This window comes from Lates calcarifer, linkage group LG17 (assembly GCF_001640805.2).
Source record: "Lates calcarifer isolate ASB-BC8 linkage group LG17, TLL_Latcal_v3, whole genome shotgun sequence".
Taxonomy (NCBI): domain Eukaryota; kingdom Metazoa; phylum Chordata; class Actinopteri; family Centropomidae; genus Lates; species Lates calcarifer.
Genome location: NC_066849.1, coordinates 19,979,346 through 20,001,327, shown reverse-complemented (window position 1 = coordinate 20,001,327; position 21,982 = coordinate 19,979,346). Strand labels below are relative to the sequence as shown.

Genomic DNA, 21,982 nt, shown 5'->3' with positions numbered 1-21,982 from the left:
TTCACACACTCACTGCTTACACACTGCTCTCATGCTCTCCTGTAGACACAATAGACACTCATGCATAAAATTTTCACACATTTTCTTTTCCTTCTCGCTCTCTGTCTTCCTTCCACTCCCTCACACACATACACACATACACAAACACACACACAGCGTTGCGTGCATTGGTCATGAGTGTCCTCATTGTGGGCTTTGTGGAGTGCCCCAACCCGTCTGTGCTATGTGAATGACTCAGCACATCAGGCGAGGATACAGGCACATACATGACCTTCACGTGAATGTGCAAATTAACAAGCCCTGGAAAATTTCAATATGGAGACTGCTTCCCCCTCCTGCTGCACAGTGCACATAGAAACAGACGGACAGATGGACAGGCAGACAGACAGACGGACCCAGAGGAGATGAAACTCAAAACAGTCTCTGCAAAACTGTGTATGCTCCAGCTTTTAATGTCAGAGCAAATCCGCAGGGCACCGGGCCAGGTGCTTCCGTGCCAGAGAGGAGAACTAACATCATAGCAAAGTATCCTGAGCACATAATTAGTACTCTCACATGAGACGAATATTGCTCTTGGATGATGATTTAATTGGGGAATGTAATGATTTAGCGGGTGCTGCGTTGGAGCAGGTCGTCAGGCTGGGAGAGACTGTGGGTGGCTTCTTCCTCTCTGGAGGTGAAAGTGGTCCTTTGGTGCTTTGTTTTGAAACATCACACTGAAATACATATGTATGTATCCATGCAGACAGGCTTGGTTTCACTCCCACAGGTTTTGGGATCATGTGGTGCAGATGTGAAATCATTCTTTGTAGCACAAACACAATTTCATGACATTTAAATTACCAAATTATTTTGTCTGCCATGGTTTTCAGATCCTGTCAAAATATTACTGCCACTTCCCCATCACAGTGGAGGTACACGGAACTGTTCCCAGCACTGAAAAATATTTGTGAATGATTCCTTAAAACCTATAGATACCACCAGAAGTAACTAAAATTTGATAAACCAATCATTCAAAATTATTTTAGTACATGTGAAATGGTAACTGGAAACTTTGATGCACATTTTTTTTCAGATGAAAGTTTTTTTCATATTATAACAGAAACTAGATATTTATATTATACAAACTAGATGTGATTTTGACCATAATTACTGACACTAATTACATGAAAGTTTTGTTTGTATAGTGCATAATTAATCAGTTAAAAATTGACGTGGTTAAGGGTGGGATCACACACACACACACACACACACACACACACACACACACACACACAAAAAAAAAAAAAAATCTTTTAGCCCCAGTGATACCTAGTCAAAGAGAAATATCAAAAGTAGTCTTTAGAGTGGGTAAAAGGGCTACTTTAAAGCGCTCATTGATTCAAATTAAATCAAAAACAAATTTTCTCACACCCCTGCAGATACACTAGTTTTGACTTTACTTGTCCAACTTTCCAAGCTCTGAGATATCTGTCTCTAGAATTTGTGTCTCTGCCACAAACACAATAGAATTTGATAAAAGTCTATCTGTAGTGATCACAGGTTTGAAAAATTTACGTTGTTTCTTTTCCTGTAATTAATATTCCTGTCACCCTGGATAATTCTCTCATGGGGGCTGTTTGCGCAATAAAGTGAAGTTGTACTAAAGGAAGTAGTCCCTATGAAAACAGCTGATGATGACGACAGACAAAGTCCACTGACCTCCATTGTAGTGGAGTGGCTGCAAAAATATCAGACTTATATATATAAACAAATTGGACAAATAAAACCAAAACTATCTGCACAGCTAGACACCACTGGTATTAAGTGAGAACCCACTGGTCTATACCAGTCTAGGTAATGTTGCAAGTTCAGTATCAAACTTGATTCCTTTACTAAGACGCTAAGAGCTGTCTCTAGTTATGGGCAGCAATACCAATGTTGTCTCTTGTTTTGCTTCCATTTCTATCACTTGGTTTCTTTGCTGCTGAATGTTATTTCTCACCATAACAGAGTAGGGTGGTGGTGGTAATTTACTTTACAAGAGATTCAGGCATTTTTGCATTTACAAGACAAGAGGCTAGAATACGTGAACTGGGCAACACCACTTCTTCATCCTCTCGTGTGAGGGCAGTCTGGACTCTACAGTGACTCTGACTATCTCAAAATTGTATTACGAGATGGGACGAGCTGTCGACATTGCTGCTTTTCCACCGCTGGGCACAGCTCTTGGTGAGTAAAGGAATGTTTGATGCTGAATTCATGACTTTCCTTTTACACAGGTAATTAAACAGCTGTTAGTGCTAACATTGGCTATGTACTTAGAAATAGCACCTTTAAATGCTTGCATTAAAAGGTGCATCTTATGCTATAACACCCTTTTTATGTCTTTGTAATTATTTTCATGATCTGCTCTTGCTTGCCTCATATTCAGTCAGGAGTCCTCCAGTGACTTAATATTGCACTTCCATGAAGTTGGGGGGCCTCACAAGAGACAGATGAATGAGCACTGAAGTCACAGTGGCAGGGAAAGTCTGACATTTAGTTAGTACTGTGAGTTAAACTCAAAAAATGCTGGATCCTGAACTTCCCATAATGCTACCAATTTCCTCACACCAGCATCTTTTTAACTCCATGTCATCGTCTCCATGTTATCTTCTCACATGTTAAAAAGTGATGCAGAAGACATTACGCAGATGTTTCTCAGAAGTCTCAGTGGTACTCCTCAGTACCAGTAAACTGAGCTTCATGTGCGAAAATAATAATGTGGCATTCAGAAGTATTTAATTTAAAATGTTCCATGTGCGTCAAAGTCAAAATAATCTCAGGATGCACTAAAGTGATAATGTTACAATGAGTTCATGAGAAAATATGTGCAAATTTTTTTAGTCATTTGTAGATAAGATACTACTAAAGGAAAAATAAATCCCAAGAAAGTGATACAGACAGACGGCCATAGATTTTTCCATGAGTTACCATCCAACATATACCACAACCTACATTTGATAGGGTTAAAAGATTTGAGGTAATAACTGGTTGGCATATCTATATAGATCCATCCTGTCATCCAGAAATTGTTCAGCTAAGCCAAAAGAAACACAACATGCTGGTACTGCAACCCTGCACTTTTTCCTCAGCTGCTGTGTTATTTCAGGAGGGGTCTCACTGATATACGGGGAAGGGTGTCAGATATTTACACAAAAAACATTACACACAAGATAAATTCTCAGTTTTATTATCATCTTTTTACGAGTCACATAAACATTATGTATGTTGTGCTTGGCCAGTTGTTATACAAACAGTTAAAGGTCTCTGCAGTATTTCTGTACATGTCTTGATTCCCTAGAACAGACTATTAAGCATCTTGTACATTTGTAAACATTATTGATGATCATAATTTGTAATATGAGAGACAAACAAATGAAAATTGCAACAGTTCATGTATGCTTTCTAAATTAACTGACATGATGCTACTAATGCTACAAAGACAAAAAAGACAGATGAGTTTGACAGGATTCATAAAATGATCAATGCTTTTGCTGCACATAGCTTCGAGTATAAACTCTGTCTAAAAGGAATATTTCCACATTAAGGAAAAATTTCTTCTTTGCTTTTTTTGAAAACTGACCTTGAAGGAAAGATCTCATGTCTGCTCATTACATACAGTATAAGGCTACAGCCAGCAGCTGGTTAGCTTAGCTTAGCTTGAAGACTGAAAACAAGGGGGGAACAGTTAGCCAGGTGCTCTCCACCTGTTTTGCTGTTTTGAGTAACAATATCCACCTTCCAGCACCTCTAAAGATTAGTACATTTTAATTGTTGTAAATTTGGATAGAGCCAGACAAGGCCAAGGTTTGCAGTAAGTTTTGATTTCTAATAGGAAGTGCTGTAGTGGATGCAGATTTTCTTACAGAAGATTGTGAAACAGAGGCTAACCCAGACATCATAACTTTGGCTTTCTGGTTGTAACAGACAGATACGAGAGTGGTATCAAAAAAAGAAGGAAAGTGAATAAGTAACAAAACATATCACCCAAACAATTTCTTAAAACTTAAGAAAATGCTACTAATATCTAACTAGCTAACAAACAGAAAACCCAAAACAAACACAAACCATCTGCTAAAAAAAAAAAAAAAAAACTTAAATGCAGGTAACTTAAATGCAGGTTGCAAAGGTTTGTTGGTCATGAATCCTGCTTCAAGACCGCAGAATACTTTCTTTATTTTCTCAGTTTCGTCCAGAACAGTGGGGCTGAAACATGAGTATATAGGGGTCGGAGGCACTTCAGTGTAAAATTCCACTGCTCTATGTACAGCCTTTGTGCCCCTGCAGGTATAGGTGTAGTGTGTCAGATTCCAGGCCTCCACTGCTGCAGGTGTAGGTGTAGTGTGTAAAATTCCACTGGGTGCTGCAGAGAGCCACCATTTTTGGCTGCAAGTGGGTCTTGTGATTGCACTCACCACTCCACCCAGCCTTCCCTTCTTCTGACCAAAGCTCCCCTCTAATCATACGGGGCTGCCTGGGGGTGGGGGTCCTGCAGCGAGATGGTTTTGTTGGAGGAGGAAATGGCCTGAGAAACAAACTGGCTGAATCTAAAAGCCAGCCTGAAACAACATGGTCAGGGAGGTAAACATACCTTTATCCTCCTGGAGAGAAAGAAAGAGATTGGGAGAGAAGAAGCGAGCCCGTTTCTATGGTATCAAGTTTTGTTTTTCCAAAATGGTGGCTTTAATATGAGACACTCCCTACAGGGAAGCAGGGAGTGCTCCTTCCCTGTAGGTGGGTAAACATCATTGAGATGTTTGAGGTATCCAGAGGGGGTGCACTTGGTGTGTTTAGGAGTTGCCATCAAACAAAACCAATGGTTACGAGCGTCTCTTCCATGTTTTCAAACAGGATTACATGTTTAGACGAGCCATCCGGTGAAAAAAAAACAAAAAAAAAAACCATGCCGATTTGCATTCCCTGTAGTCGCACGTTCAATATGGAAAGAGTTGAGCTCACAAACATGTACAGTACAGGTGAGGCTTTTTATGGTGCGTCCACACAGCTCAGAGCAAAATTTAGAAAAGAAAGAATGGCTGCACACAAAGTCATAGGAAAGATGCAAATGCAACTTCGCTCTAGGCAGCATGAACTAAAGCCAAGAGTTGAACTGGGAATGTTGTAGCTGGCATAGAATTTCACATTATGCAATAGTGAGGTGGATGAGCACACTTCTTTCAAACACAAGAACTAAGAGATAGAATAGTTTGGGATTCTCAAACAAGCTCACAAAAACAAACAAACTCCAGCTGTTTGTGATGGAGCCAGATGTTAGCTGTAACAATCCAGTCAAACTGTGGTGTTTTCAACATCCAGTCTTTCCCACAGTCAACAGGGAAAGCAACCAACAGCTCTTTGTGGTCAATAAACACCAACAGCTTTCCCAGTCGTCACATTGGTGTAAATAAAGCCAAATGAAATTTTTCAGTGTTGTATATGAATGCAATCATAAGGCTTTTTAAAACTGGTAAACGTTAAGGTTCTTTACATACACTTATCTCAAATCTAGAGTTTAATAAATCCTCCTGATTAAAAGTACAGTATACTGAGAAGAGATCAAAATGATGGCATTTTCCAAAAAGAAAATGATTTACCTTAAGACAGACTCTACAAAAATCCCTAAAGTCCTCTTATAGTCTCCAGCTTAGCCAAACAAGGCTAGTTATCATTTCCCAAGTGATTCCAAGGTTTTAGGTGAGGATCTCTTCGAAACTTCTTTTTCGGGATCTCACTGAGGGAGAAGGGAAGGGAGAGGCCTGAGGGGTTCTCCTTCCGGGAGACAATGCAATCCTTGATGGCTTCTTTAATAACCTACGAGGGACAAATGCAAGGAATAAATCCAGCGTACCATATTACATCATCAGTGACGACACATAATCCACTTTAAATCCATTAAGGTACATTTCAAAAGCTCAGACAGTGAGAAGATATCTTTAGAGTTCACTAGTGATTTCACTATCATCCAACAATGTTCTTAAGTTTTATTATATTATATATTCTATGGTATATTTGTGTGAGTATGACTTAGTTGCTGCAAAAGAAAGCTCTTGAAAGCAGGGCTTGATTGAAATATAACATACAAATGTCAAGATCAAGATACACACATTTGTTTCCAGCTTTGGGGCACATCTAATTAATATGAGATAATTACCACGTTTGGAGTTGCTGGGCAGGTCTTTCATATTTCAGTGACATCTGATTGACTTGTCATTTCGGGTGAATGTGGTCTGGTGGAATGCTGCTAGTTTTGCAGATATTTAAAATTCTGATCTGATGATGGTACTCCACAGAAGTATAATGGTTAATCGTGAGAAGCAACAGGATTAACACCTGTGCCAAATTTAATGACATACTATTCAATGGATGTTGTGACATTTCATTAAAAACACAAATGTCAACCACATGGTGGCATTACAAAAAGTCAGGAGATTATCAAAGTCTTAGGATCATCTCAGGGGACTATGAATGTCTGTATAAAATTTAATTGTAATCCATAAAACAGTTGTTGAGCTAAACCAAAGTGGTGGACTGAGCGATCAACAATGAGATCTTGTTTGGGTTGCACTGAATCAATGTAGGATAAATGACCAAACTCTGGTGTTGCTGGTCAGATTTCTTGTATACTGATAAAATAAAGTGACGTGACATCAACCTGGAATGAAGTTATGGTATATGACAGTGCTGCTACCTAACTGTGTATTTAGGAAAATATCTTTGATAGTAAATGCCTGTCTTCACTTCCAGTGAAATAAATTTCATTGTATTGCATTTGAATCCTTACTCAGCAGGGAAGTGACTCAGATACAGTGAGTGAAAGTCTGACCTTGCACATTGACACACCTACTGTGAACAAGTCAAGACTTGAACTATCCGGTCTTAGACAGGCCTTTGGGATTTGAAATTTTTCATCTTGCACAATGACTTAATATTTGTGTAGTAACAACACAGAAATGCAAAACTTCCGAAATGTCAAGACTAAATTAAGAGGGAAGGGATGTAGATAAGGTCATGAATCACTTTTTAGTCCCTTTGTGACCTTAACTCTTGACAAATTGTAATGTACACTGTAAACACTACTTTTGACTGATGTTTCTTGGTGTCAGGAATCTTATCTACAGCGTTCCTTTCATTCCTCAAGCTAAACATCCTGAAGTAAAATCACAGGAGCCAAACTGACCTCCAGGTTGTTGAGAGTGTTAAACTCCATGAGGTCATGGAGTCGGGTGAAGGCCTCGTTGGAGTACTGGAAATTAAAGGTGGAGAAAGGTGACTCTGGGTCATCAAAGATGTCAAAATCTGCCAACTCCTTCTCCTTCTCAGTCTCTCTGGGAACACCTGTAAGTGGATTTTTAAGTATTGTAGTAAGTAAGTACATAAAAATCAATTTCTTTAAAAGCTACCAAAGACTTGGTATCAAAATTAGGAGAAAATATGATACATGTTGTGCTTAAAAGATCATTATTGACTTTTAAAGGAGTTTGCCCATTTTTCATGTAACTGCAGATGTCAAAATTTCCATTATTTCCAAGAACTTTATGGAGTTAGTGTCCATACTTGATTTAAATGTTCAAAGAGCTTTGGAAACAACCAAATGAATTGATTTTGATGTGTTGATTTGCCAAGAAGGTCAAGAATGTAGAAACTCAGTATGAATGAGTCCATTAAGTGGTGAGAAAAAAAATTAATTTGCATGTTCTGAAATCTACAGTTTAATGACAAATGTGCATTATTTCATAAACCTATCACCATCAAAGATAAAGAGTGACCTTTCCACTTTAACATTCATCCTTTTTAGTTTGTGTCATTGTATTACTGCAGGCCTAAAGATGTAAGGCCACATGCAGGAAGAAGTTATGGCTTGGAAAATGCAGACAGGGTGCAGTAGAGAGACAATTCTATAATGCCCTATGCAACTTCCTTTTTTCACAAATAGGAAGCCCATTTATGGTATTATTCCCTCAGATATCTTTTGGGTTTGAGTGAAAAAAGCTTATGCAATGTCTGTAAACAGACTATGGAAGTATGTGGGCTGATGACCCACTAAAGTTAGTGCGTCTTTGTATGTCTCATGATGTATGGCATGTTTACACACAGAGCTCTCCCACTGGAAAGAGAGATTCCCTACCGGCACCTGGCTCCTCAAGGAACCATAATTCAACAGAGCAGCTCATAAAACACTGAACACACTGAGGTTCACATCTGTGTGTGTGCACACACACTCACACAAAGCTAAATGAAGGCATGGTTAACAGCAGACACATCATTTCCAACACAAAACCACAGTGACCCTGAGCAGAGACGTTTTTACGGGGTCACTTAAATGAGGGGCCCAACGTTTGGCAAAACATAAAACAAATGTCTGCTGTCAACTGAATATGGTTAAATTCCACAGCGCAACTTCGAGGAAGAGGTGCCTCATGTGCCATGACAGTAAACCAGCATTATTATAATAATACAGGGAGCCTTGGCATATTTTCCCCCTCACATGTGCTGTGGAAAACTCCACATATGCACATGCTTACCAGGCGCTTTGAATTTCCTGAAGTTGATGTTGACTAGGACAAAGTGGATGACAGTTGGGCAGTTCTTTTCTCCTTTCTTTGGTTTGAAGACGTAGCATTCCTTCAGGCCCTCGCGGTCAAAGACTTTGGGGTCGATCTTGGGGAATGGGAGCTTGTTCATCCGAGCCCATTTTTCTGCTAGCAAGAGCTCCTGTGGTACACATTTACAAATTAGAGAACTTTTGTCCCAATCTCTTGCATGGATCTGATCGTAAAAAGAGCTCAATTCTGACCTTGAATGGCGGGCTGGAGTCGCTCGGCCGTGCAGAAAAGTCGAAGGAGATGATGAGGTCAACACCGCGCTGCGGCCGGAGGATGAGAGGGTAGGGGAGGTTGTAGGTTAGGCCACTGTCCACCACATGAATCTTCTTACTCTTCACGTCCAGAGGCTCGTAGATACGATCAAACTCATCTGGGTCTGAGAAAATAACAAAAAAAATCAAACAAATGATGCAGCATGAATGGAAACACTTCTGTTGTCAGCAGCCAAATTTTATTCCACACGACTGACCAGAGTCATTTCACTGCGTAATGGCTCACGTAAGAATTAATAAGTAGGACTGGGTATCATTACCAGACAGCGGGGCTGGTATTGTATTGTATTGAGTCTGTGTGCGTGTGTCATCATGGCAAAATGTGGTCCTGGAGACACCTACTGTAGCGAGAACTACCACAGCGATAGCGTCACAACCATGTAAGATACAGTCATGAAACTTTACAGGTGTGCAGCTGACATCAAAATGAAGACAGAGGTCAAAGATGGGTGTGGTACAACTGAACTACTGAGTGCTCATGTTGACAAGTGTATACCATTGCCAGATGGTTTCTACTAGTAACAATTGGTTATAAGTAGTATGTGTATTGTGAAAGAAATTGCTGAGTGATGAACCCGAAGATAATGAGAGAAAAACTGCAGTTCCCCTCAGCTCTAATCAGTGCCATTTCCAGACTGTTTTCAGAACTGACCTAAAAACTGTACTAAAGACACAGTAACTTGAATGGGGACTATGGGTTTCAATGTGGGACCTGAATATTGTTTTAAGACAGATTTGTAAAATTGTGAATCTACCCTATGTGTCAGAAAGCATTGAATTGGGACAATGTTTCATCTTTCATACCTGTGACGGCATCCACCTCCTCCTCAGGTGGAGCAGCATGACTCATGACCTCAGTGATTGGAGAGAAGGGGATGCTGGTGTTCAGGTTCAGGCCCAGCATGAAGTTATGCACCTTGTAACACCATGAGAATGGATTGTGGAGAGAGGAAGAGGCAGATTGTATTGAATTTTACTATAGGAAATTTTGAAACAAGGACACAGCTAGATTACATGCAATGTTTTAAATGAGGTGTTACATAATCTTAATGGTTTGCAGTGAATTAATATATTCATCTACCTTCCCGGCCCGGCCCTCCCTTGTGTTGAACAAGGCGGAGTCACTGAAGAGCGATGTGAACATTCGCTGAACCCAGCTGGCCTGAGCGGTGCGATGAAACTCGTCCTCTGCCTCCTGGTTCTCTGTCCCACCTGAACACCAAAGTAATGGCAGAAAAATGATTGTCAAATCCTGTGACAAAGAATTTAACAATGACTCAGGAACTGTTGCTTTTTCTGCAATAAAATCTTAATCGCAATTAAATCATCAGACGTTACCTAAATGCCTAGAATACACTAAATGATGTAATTCAACAACCAATGAAATATATATTACCAGAGTCACATACCAAAAAGACACAAACTCAATTTACCTTCCAAAATGTAATTTAGTCTGCCTCTCTGAACTCTCTTTTTCACACATTCAAATGGCTTTTGTTTTATTCCCTATTCCCTAGGAAGGATTGAAACTATTTTTTCAGGGTCTGTATCAAATTTGACTGAAATCTGGCTGCAAACCAAGTGTAGTTAATGTCTTACATGTTGGATAGTTTTCTGGGAATAGTACAATCTAAAATTGTATTTTCTATATGTTGAAATTTCCTCAGTGTTACTGAAATAAAAAGGTGCTTTAGGACTTTTTTGGTGTGAACTTGCACTGTTGCTGTCAATACTGCCGTGTAGCACAAAAGTGTCAAAACCACATCAGACTATTTTTTCAGAGCACTGTCAAAGGCACATAAAATATAATAACCATTCTTATGTTTTATGATTATTCACCATTTTTAAAGTAGTTATGTCTCTACAATGTCAGCTTTTTTGTAAAATGACAATGTATGTACTAAAAGCCAAAATACTAATAGTGAGTTATAAAGTCCTTAAAACTTGTTTTTGGCATTTTACTATGAGCAACAGTGTTATACAAGAACACAATATTTTATGCTCCTTTCATTTGGTTTAAAGGGTGTTGGAGAAAGGTAACATTATGTACGTCAGTGCACCAATCAGGACCCAGACAGTCCTGATGGATCAGGTGTCTTTGACTGTTAAACTCTAAATGACTACATGTGTTATTTTTACTAAACTTTAACCTTGAATGTTGCATCTTTAGTCACAAATGTTTAATGTTACACAGAATACCTAAGATAAAACTTTACAGGGGCTTTGCTTTCACCCTCAGGCAATTGATTTGAAACAAAACTCTTTTACCCTTCTAACGCCACAGTTTCCTTTTTCTCTTCCTCTTTATATTTTTAGCTCTTAGCTCTACTAGTTCACTCAGAACTCAGCTTGCAAAGAAATAGCAATTACTTCCTAAAATTCAGCTTGCACAGGGTTATCAATGGGATTATCAAGGGTTCAAATACCCTTTAAAGGTATCACATTTTTAAACTAGTATTGCAAAGCAAATGCATAGGAAATGAAAACTTGAGCAAGTTTTCATGACTTGACAGTTTAACCACAGCAGCTGGTCTGATGTAGCTGTGTCACACCAGAGGATGCAAATGTGTTGAGGCGTCAACTTTCCCTCAAAGCCAACAGTGTGTCAAATTCCTCTTTAACATCATTCATAGTTACATATCACATACCACATGGCACCATGACAATTTTAATATACTGCACAATAAGGTGTCTGGTTTGAAGCTATTTGTGTGACTCACCTTTGCGCGGCTCGTCGTCATTGTCCAGACTGTCTTCTCCGACAATGTGCTGCGGTTTGATCTGCTCTGTAATGCACAAGGCAGCTTCACTCATCAGATTACAATATCAAAAGAGGCTTGTTAATCTCATTTGCACCATGCATCAACACTGTGCCTAACAAAATGTTTTTGATCACCTATGTGACATTATCAAATTTGCTTCCTATTGTTTATTTCTATCAAAATAAGTCCAGACAGAAATGCAATACACCCAATAAACTAATGCATTATTCAACTGGGTGGACACATTTCTAACACATCTGTGCAAACAATGCATTATCAGAGTGTGTCTGAATGTTTAAAGGTCACCACATACAAATGCATTGAACCATAACAAACATCCGATGAGCTGTCAGAATACACAGGAAGCTGATACCTCCCTACTGTTGTGGTAACATCAAACACACACACACACACACACACACACACACACTCATGCTACACATTCTAAATATGGTGAGATAATTTTAGGCTGGCTATTCTTAAAGGTCTGAGGATACTTACAGGTGTCACATAATTCCAGCATGACACAAAGAAAAGACAGATAACAATGGGATCTCAGACAAGACTGAATGTCAGTTTCAGTAGGAGAGTGTACCGTCTAAGTTATTTTATCGGTAAATCAATATGCCTACACCCTCTTACACTAAGTATCCATGACTAAAAACACCTTTCAGATTATGTTCCAGACATACTTCAACACCCACAATTTTGTATTGTGATAAATACATTTCCTATTATGCAAAAATGTATTTATTGTCAAGTACATCAAAATGTTATCAGTTCATTGTTTAAATGGGAAACAGCAGTGGACAAAACAGCCTCTTTAAACAATCTGTTTAGTGGCTGCTATAGAGCTTTCAGTCGCGTCATATGATCTGTCTTGGCGGGTTAAGAAGGAACTTTCAGTCTCAAACTTGAATCCGTCATGGATGACCCTTGACTGCTCAAAAAATGGGAATTTGAACAGCTAAAATTCCATGACAACTGAGCAGACTTTATCTGCTGATGAAGATCATGTTATAGTTTGTGTGATAGTGAAAAGCTACTGAGCAGCTACTGAATCAACCTTGTGGTGGGACTGTTTTCTCAATTACTGGAGGAAGCATCATTAAATCTGCACAGTGTATGTCAGCCCTTACCTAACTCCTCCTCCATGGTGCTGCCACCAGCTGTGTCTTTGACTCCCAGAACTCTGTTGAACAGAATCGAGAAGGCGCTTCCCCACACACCTGAAACACACCGAAAACACACTGTCAGATTCAAAGGAGAAAGTTTGGTTGTTGCGTTTGGTCCTGTACATGAAAACATCTTTCTTACCCATCAGGAAATGAAGAGGGTTCTCCTCATATTTCTTCACAACAGTTCCCATGAAGAACTTGCTTCCAAACATGTCTGGGGTCATAAAGGTGCCATACTTTGCCATCCCAATTTCATATGGACTGAACTCCACCCAGTCTACAGGTTGAAATCTCAGTATTAATGTTAATGAAAGAAACAAGAGACCAACAATGGGAGAAAAAAATCGTTCCTATTTTAGTCACACATGCATGTCTACTTTTGGAAAGTAATTTTCAGTGCAGGTCTTGATGTATATTAAAGTGACACAGCACTTCATCACTTTACACTCTAGAGTTTGAGGCATGCATCCTAACCCTTAAGTGAGATATTTTCAGTATGAATTTCTAACTACAGAGCATTTGATTGAAACTGCAGCTACAAAAATTAGACTTGATATATCAAATGGATTTGATATTGTGGAACTTGAAACTAAAACTCGTTCAGATACAGTCTCCAGCCTGTGTAGGTGTAAATTCACTGTTCAAGATCACTGTAGATTTCGTTCTTTTACTGTATTTTGTATTTAAATGTCTCTTCCACTGAAAGGTGGTGTACAGTTGTTATATCAAGTATATCGAGTATTGTACAACATGGGACTAGCCCAGAGTCTATCATGGCCTTCTGCACGCTGCTACTCGCAACACCACTCAGTCAGTTCCTCGACATAGCTCAGTTTCTATCTGACACTGCAGAGCCGTCACAGCCTACCACGTCATACCATGTCCACTCTGTGCTAACACATCAGCAGTATAAGGAAATATGTGCTGCTTGGTTATTTTGCATGTGGCCAAACTAATCTGATCATCTCTAGTTACTCATGCAAAACAGGTCTGTGGTGACATGGGATACATGCAGCATACAATTTATCATGAAAGCAGATGCAGATACTTACAAAAAGACAGATATTTACCTGCAAACATGAGCTCAGAAACATCTGGCTTGACATGCAGACATGTGAAGAGAGGAAGGGGGCTCTGTGCCTGGTTTATTTTCTCCTGGATGTCACTTAGCTTGATGTCCATCCTCTGGCGAGAGAGAGCAGAGGCTTTAGAATCATTTACACTAGCATGTATTTATTCACATGTAGTCTACATTTTTATGTATTATACCCTGTTGGTAATACTCCAGATTTTCATTTCAGTATGACCATCATGGTTATGTGGAAGTATGATAAAACGTTGTGGGGAAGAAAATGTTACAAAAATAAAATGCTTAAATTAGGTTTGGCTGAGACGCCAGTTCAAAAGAAAAGAGAGGATATGAAATATAAACTTAAGGGAAGAGGAGGATTGACGTACCAGTGAGCAATGAGGAGATGGACAAATAAGGAATTCCTTTAAAATTAAAACAAACAACAGCTGTCTGGTGATTCTTACCGCAGGTATAAGTGTCTCTCCTATGAGCATACCGAAGATATCAGTGAAGGTAACAGGCTGCCCCGAGGCCTTTTTGGTCCACAGAGCCTGGATGTAGTTGGTGATGTGTTGGGGCAGCAACAGCCTCAGGGGGTTACTACTAACTCTCTTCATCAGCTCCGGGTTGATGTCCTTTGGGCCCTTATTTGGAAAGTCAGGGTGGGAATAGAGAGTGGACATGTACCTACAGGGATAAAAAGGGAGGAACAAATCCGTTAATACATGCTTAAAACTTTCACTCTGCCCTTTTTGAGAAGGTTTATGCAGGAAATACTGTACTTGGAACAAAGTTATATCCACTAAGTCACTCCACAAACATGTAGATGGAGACTGAAATAAGCCTAAGGTACTTGCTTGATGACAGCTTCATAGCAGCAGAGGAGACAGGAGAATTTGCCAGAGCAGGGAGGAGGCAACACCGAAGAAGAAAGAAAGAAAAGGACAAAAGAAAGGTAACAGTGACAACAAAGACAAGGATAAAAAGAGAGAAAGTATCTTTAGAAATAAAAGAGGCCAGAGGAAGGCAGGGCATAAAGAGAGAGAAGAAAAAGAGGAATAAAAACTGACCACGTGGATCCAGAAAGGCCAGCAACATATGTGGCACAGTCCAGGACCCCGGACTCAAACAGGGCCTTCATCACCCCTGAGAAGCCGACCATGGCACGGAAACCGCCTCCTGAGCCTGCTATGGCTATCACTGGTACCTGCAACACACACACACACACACACACACACACACACACACACAGACAAAGAGAGAGTCATTATAGGAGGAAGAAGAAGACTGAGGTGTGCTTAATCACATAATTACTACGCAGCTAAGAGCATGAGTCTCACATTCATTCTGTCTCATTCTTTCAGCTTGAGTGCCTTCTCTCCGGTGCCTCTATACAGTGAGGGTGCCCTGCAAGTTGCGTCACAACTTTGCAACATTAACGTGTGCCATCAGATTTTCAACAATTTCATAACTTTCCTTGTGTAACATGACTTCCTTCCTGTCATCTGTGGTTATCTCAAGGTCAGGTTCTGAATATCCTGACAAAAAAAAATTAAACAAAGGCCATTCTGGACGTGGCGTTAAAGGATGTTGTAGCGCAGAACACGGCAGTGGCTGGTTATCTCATTCCTCTGGAGCTTCCGGCATATGCTGAGGACATGAACAGGCCTGGCTGGAAATTACAGCCAGCTCTAATGGCGTGAAGCCAAAACCACACCAGGAAGAAAACAAAACTTATCTTAGCTCATACCAGGGCAGAAGGACTCAGAGGTTTGTGGGGCTTACAGAGCCATAGTTTACTGCTCAGTGTGAGAAATGTAAAAGTGTTGTTATAAACTGGTAACGCTGTTTGCGAAAACGTGTCGTTTTGAAATTAGTAAGTCGGCAGCAAATGTGGTTACATCTAGTAAATGTTACAGATCATAAGAGAGGATCTGAATTAGAATGAGAGATCCCACAACATATCACACCCAGTATTCCTGTTTATATACTGTACATGTACAATGCTCAGAGGCTACAGCAGCCACAGCTCAGTCAGCCAACTCACGTGAAAGGGATTCATCCATCCTCATCACTCCCACTGAGGGAACACCAAGCTCACCACAACAGGGAGTGGGGAGTGACGATATCAAAAGCTAATGAAATATCATATAAATAGCAGTAGTAGTAATGACAGCATAGCTTTCAAATGAGTGGTAAGGTAGGAGGCTAGCAGTAGAAGAGTGAGCAGAGCACTGACACACTGACTGTTTCCTTGTTTCTTAATGCTAATAATGTAAGTTAATGGCTGCTGGCAGAAGCTTCATATTTAAATCTGTTCACTGCTCACTATTTTGTATTGATTAAACAAACACTTGTCAAGTTAAACCTATGCTGAACCTTCATTTAACTGCTCTGTTCCCACCTCCTCCGGAGAGCTGGGGAGGAAACGAGGTTTCTCCATGTCTAGCAGCTTCTTGATGCCCAGCATCACTCTCTCCCTGCGGGTTTGTCTGAACTGTTTCTCTTTGTCACACAGGGCCAGGCTGAACCGCAGGTCCAGTTTGGTACTGCAAAAACAAATAACAGAAATAAGGGTTACTAAGATCTGAGAGGAGGAAGGCAAACAGTACCTAATGTCGTACATTTTCCGCTGGGAGACAGACAGAGGATAAGATTTCTCCACGTCCACAACACTACTGGTGACGTTGAAACTGCTCAGCCTAGGGGTGGTCTGGTGAGAAACACACAACCACAGACACAAACAGTCATGACCTCTCACCTTTTCCTACTCACATTCTCTTAATTACTAACCTTTCAAACATGTGTGGCATTTCCAAATCCTCCCACTAACCCATATACAGTGATACCATTGGAAGCTGATGTTGCTGATGATGATGTATTTTAGCCCTATATTACCTTACACAAGTATCCTGTTGCTATTGAGTCACACTGCTTTAAGTTATAATTTTAGTTTCTGCATTCCTATGTATTCTTGAATTCCGGTGTCTTCTTGAACCTGTGACGCATTTGTACACAGGTCATAAGTTAGACGTAACCCATGTTGCCTTTTCACAAGACGACCTCAGAGTTAATCAGTAAATATCATTGTGAAACAAAATAGAGATTTCATTAATTTTAAAGGAAGTACGTACCATATCTCCAGCAACATCTCTAAGTATATTTTGGTTGCCTGTCAAAACAAATAAATATAGTTATTGTGAAAGCTTGTATTGTCAAAGTGTCATGTCGCAGTGGTTCACTGAAGCTCGTATTGCAACATTTTATCAAATGGAAAATGTCAGGTGTCGTGTACATTTCCTTGTAATCTTCAGGTTTCTTTGGAAACCTTAATAAGATGTTAAAATAGGCTTCTTAAAATTTCAACAATGCTTGCCTGTATAACATGAGCTTATAATGGTGAATCTGCCAAAGAGTTTGAGGGATTAACTGTCTTACTTTTCCAATGAGGAAAGTCTCCATCTTTGTTTGGCCCACTCTGAGCTTGGTGATGTCGAAGGACGCCGTCCCGAGGGTTTCATCCATCACATAATTGGCATCCATTAATGTTAACTGGTTGGAATGAATAACAGCGGCTCATGGTTAAATACATGTTGAGAGCTACACATTAGTTACTCTGGCCTGTGTTTAAAGCTCACCTGAACAACCAAGAAGTTAAACAATGATCAAACAAAACTATCCGAAAAATGTTGTTTATTTTTCCTTGTATGACCCTGAACTAATGTACCTGTGAGTCATTGTAATTATAGTTTCAGTGAGGATACTATTCGTCTCATACCAGACTAAAAATAGTAACATGTTTACAGTAAAGGATGACTGCTTGTCTGTACTAAACAATGAAATGCAGGTTTAACCTCCAGGACGTTCTGCTGGTTGGGGTCTAATATGAAGTGAAAGGTCTCGTTCCATTTTGGGTTGATGTCGTTGTCTATGTGCTTGGTCCTCTTTCTGCTCTCCGGGGCTGTCGGGATGAACAGCTCCACATATGGATCTGGTGTGTCCACTGCACACACACATACAGGTTGAAAAGTATTACTAAACAACAGAATCTAAAATAATTTTACCAACATTGAGACAATTCCAGCCAAAATAATACAAACACATCCATATAGCAACTATGTGCATGCAGCAGGTTCTTAATATAATAGCAATATAGAATCACATTAATGGGGGCAGAAAATGATGCATTAAGACTCACATAGGTCACCCAGCGCTCCCTTAGTGACGCTCTCGGCTCGAACCACTGTCACAGTGAATTTGTGAGAAAACTGCTGTTCCACCTGACACAAAAGATTACAAATGATTACAAATCTAAATCAAACACCTAGATAAGTGCCTAACATATACAACATGAGAAATGAATTATGCTATATGATGTCAGCAGGTTTACTACAGAGTCACATGTCAGTCTGTGGGAACATCTGGGGTTTTTGGTGGGCTGACAATCGCTGTCACATCCGCTGTGAGATTTTCTAATTCACTTCACAGCTGTGTTCACACCGATCTATTGCAACTGTCTCCTGGTGTTTGCTCCTGCTACATTTTTAAAACGTGTGGTAACATTTCATAATGCAGCCCAGGATTCACAGTGTGATTTTGTTGTATGAATCAGGTGCTGATAAAATACTCACTTACTTACTATACTGTGAGAAAATGGCAAAAGCATTTGTTTTGATTGTACTTAAACCATTACTATAAGGAACAAGAACAGCACCTACACTGTAGTGAATCTAGTGAACATGGCTGGCTAAATCACCTGTACTGTGGACTAACATTTAACATGTCTTCCCTTCAACCCCTTCTCTATGAGCTTCCTCCCCAAAAACAACATCACGGTCCCTCAAGTTCTCATCATTTTGGTAATGTAATCCGCAGTATGTTTCACATGTTTTTCAGTCACCTATCCATCTCTGTTTCATTACTGTGCCCCTGCAGTGTTGGTAGCATGCAGTAACTGTGAAATATCTTAATTACTTAATGGTTTGCACAGAATCATCAGTCATTAGCACCATTCTGCACAAACTTCAGTTGTTTCCCATTACTGTTAAAAAGTGTTATCAAACATGCTGGTGCACATGTGAGTTTAAAGCATCTTCAGAGGTCTTTAATCTCTTAAACAATTTTCCTTCTGTCCTTCATAGATATCCATCACTGGACCCACTGTTGGATGAAGAGCAGGCATTGTTTTGCATTTTTGCTGTTATGTTTTTGTCAGCCTTACAGTCAGCCATTCTTAAGAAATCTCGATTTCAGTTAATGTCTGAGATGATATGTTGCACAATGGGCACACCCTGGGTTATGTAGGAGGCAATTTACTTTCAAATAACTGTACACAAGTCTTTAGTGTTACATGACTTTTATGAGATGAAGATAGCTCTACACAGCTGAGAATGCAGATATTACTGATTTAATCTCATGTTTTCTGCTTAAAAACACCCTCACTTGACCTTGTCACCTGCTGCAGTGATAAGGAACATGGCATTGCTGCTGAGATGCCTGATGCAATATTTGCAAAGACAGTTTTTGCCTTGGGGCTATATCACTGAAATTCATTTGACTAATACTGAAACAGCAAGAAGACAAAGTCTGCTTTGGAATGATTTGTGCTGTGACTGAAACCACTGGAATATCTCCAGTCTTGTTTTGACTTGGCTCTGTTTTACATACTGTACATACAGAAAATAATACCTATGGCAATACTCACAATTATATTGGAAGCCATTATGTGCTGTCAGGTGACTATTTTCCAGGGAAGCCTTAGTCAAAATGTGAAATTTAACTCAGGAGAACATCTCAGTCATGAGCTGAAGCATTCAGAGCCTGGAAAAGTAAAGAAAGAAGTTGAGTATCAGTGAAAAATTTTCCCAGGGGTTTCCAGTGATTACATGAGCAAGTTAAGTGTAAGTCAACAAACATCATGAGAGAGCACAGTTATTCACTTTTGAACAGAGTTGCCACAACATCAACAACCAGACATATTACTGAAACCTCTTGAATCTTTTTTTTAACCCATAGCTACTTCACAGATATCAGTGGAGGCTTTCTTATCTAGAGAGGGGCAAGGGGAAGTGTGCTGAGCCACAAACCCATGATAGAAGGCCTGAGCCAATAGAAAGTGTTCATGTGTGTTTGAGTACACCATATGCAGAAAATGAGAGGGAGATGCCAGTAAAAAGACATGCCTTTTTGATGGTGATGATATGACTGAGCAAAGATGGTGTATTTAACATATGGCACAGAAAAATGTACACTTGGCTGATTCATTTACACAGGAGGTGATTATTTTAGCAACATTTATGCTCTCTCTTCATGATGGTTAAACACACAGACTGTACAGTATGTTGAAGCAAATTTGCATATGGTGTGTGTGTGTGGCGTGTGTGTATGAGAAAGAAAGAGAGAGAGACAGTGTGTGATAACATATCAGGGTCAGCGAGGCTTTTTCTCAGCTGTTCACCAAAGCGTGTTATTACTGAGAGGACTGAGAGCACGTAGAGCGTCTGTGTGTTCACAGCACTGGTCACGTAGTTTGCGACAGTGATCCAACTTCACATTTACCAGGTCACTCTGCCCTTGTTCTGCAGCAGTACAATGAGTGCATGCAGCCTGCTGAGTCCTGTGTGTGTATGTGTTTGTGTTTGTGTTTGTGTCTGCCAACATAACCCAGAGACTTTCACAGCACTACATTTTCATATGAGGACACAAGATGTGAAAGAGACAGCACAGCAACCAGCCATGATGCAAAACAGCCGCAGTAATTATAGGTATTAAAGGCATAGAGTCAGTCTACTGTACAAGTGTACTTCCACTTGAGACATAAAAGGTAATAGTCGGAAGTTTAAAAAAAGTCTCACAAGACTACTACTATGAATCATGGTGCAGTTCCCAACAGAAATTATACAATGAAAAGTCATTGCAGTGTCTGTCTTATCTGGATTATAGGCTTCGTACAGAACTTATTACACCACTGTAAACAGGTTTTGCCTGATTCTTATATGCTGGGCAGAATCAGGTCATATCTGACGAGGCCTGATGGAACAGTATGAGTGTGCAACACGCAGTGATAGGTAATATTACTGCTTCAGGTGATGTAAGACAAGAAAGATGATCAGGAAAGATATTAATTTTGCAAAGATGTAAATATATAACATGAAATGTAGCACATCAACAGAGGCTGTAAATAAAATATTTTACTATTTAGACACTCTCTTTTAGGCAACTCTTTACCTCTGTTCACACTGATTTGCTCCATTTTCGCTTAATGTGCTTCTAGTCTTATCTGTTTGAGATACAAGTAGTGTTTTCACTTTCCTTATCCTCGCGCACAAAGTGAACTGTTCACGAAGACGCTGGTTAAACCACCACTAGCAGCAGTTAGTAATGGCACCGACCTTCCTGTCCAAGTTTCTGTCTCATCCTAAAAAACACACACAAAACACTCTACCGTGTAAGAACAGGGAAATTGAGACGTACCTTATAATGGAAACGCGCGGTATCAACTCACAAATCCTGACAAATGTGACATGCTGACCGATAATACTGTTCCACAACTGCAGGAGTAGAGCTGGAGGAGGTGCTTCTCGGTGCGATACGCACACCCCGGCAGTCAGGCTGGACCCAGGATCGCAGTTTGCGGTATTAGACTTCGAAATTCAGGGGGGGGGGGGTCCAAACAGACACCAACCACACGTATACAAAATATCTGTCGATTTACGATATTAGGGGACAGGAAAGATGACAGGGAGGAATTACTTAAAGTCCGGATGAGAGTCAGATACTAAGTCATCGGGGAAAGCTGCAGCTGACGAAGTGCTCTCCTCTCCAAATGCGCAGGACGCAACTACGTCCAGAGGAGGGCGCGTAAAGACAAGTGACAGAATAAAAAACAACAACTCTAAATTTCTTAGAAAATGACACAGAGTTGACGCTAAAGTTAACCACATTAGTCAAATCTTTCCCTTTGATTTAGCACGCCAGTAAATTTCCAGCCTGTTTTCAGCGAGAGTTTGGTTTGTCGCAGTTAAAATTTTATCAATTTTATTAAGTGGCCATGCAGTCATTAAATGTTCTG

At 40.0% G+C, this 21,982-nt stretch overlaps 1 protein-coding gene across 1 annotated transcript; it reads right to left on the bottom strand.

The window, feature by feature from the left end:
* Positions 1-3,198: 3,198 nt before the first annotated feature.
* Positions 3,199-21,760, bottom strand: pla2g4ab (phospholipase A2, group IVAb (cytosolic, calcium-dependent)). Its single transcript, XM_018696008.2, has 19 exons — positions 21,385-21,760; positions 19,616-19,731; positions 18,110-18,191; positions 17,766-17,914; positions 17,350-17,463; positions 17,046-17,083; positions 16,316-16,460; positions 14,982-15,118; positions 14,376-14,598; positions 13,910-14,024; positions 12,979-13,116; positions 12,801-12,890; positions 11,620-11,685; positions 9,981-10,111; positions 9,704-9,815; positions 8,819-9,003; positions 8,547-8,736; positions 7,202-7,359; positions 3,199-5,835 (listed from the first exon to the last, which is right to left on the bottom strand). The coding sequence occupies exons 2-19, from the start codon at positions 19,631-19,633 to the stop codon at positions 5,683-5,685; spliced, it is 2,244 nt and encodes a 747-aa protein (XP_018551524.1). The 5' UTR covers positions 19,634-19,731; positions 21,385-21,760; the 3' UTR covers positions 3,199-5,682.
* Between the last annotated feature and the right edge of the window lie 222 nt (positions 21,761-21,982).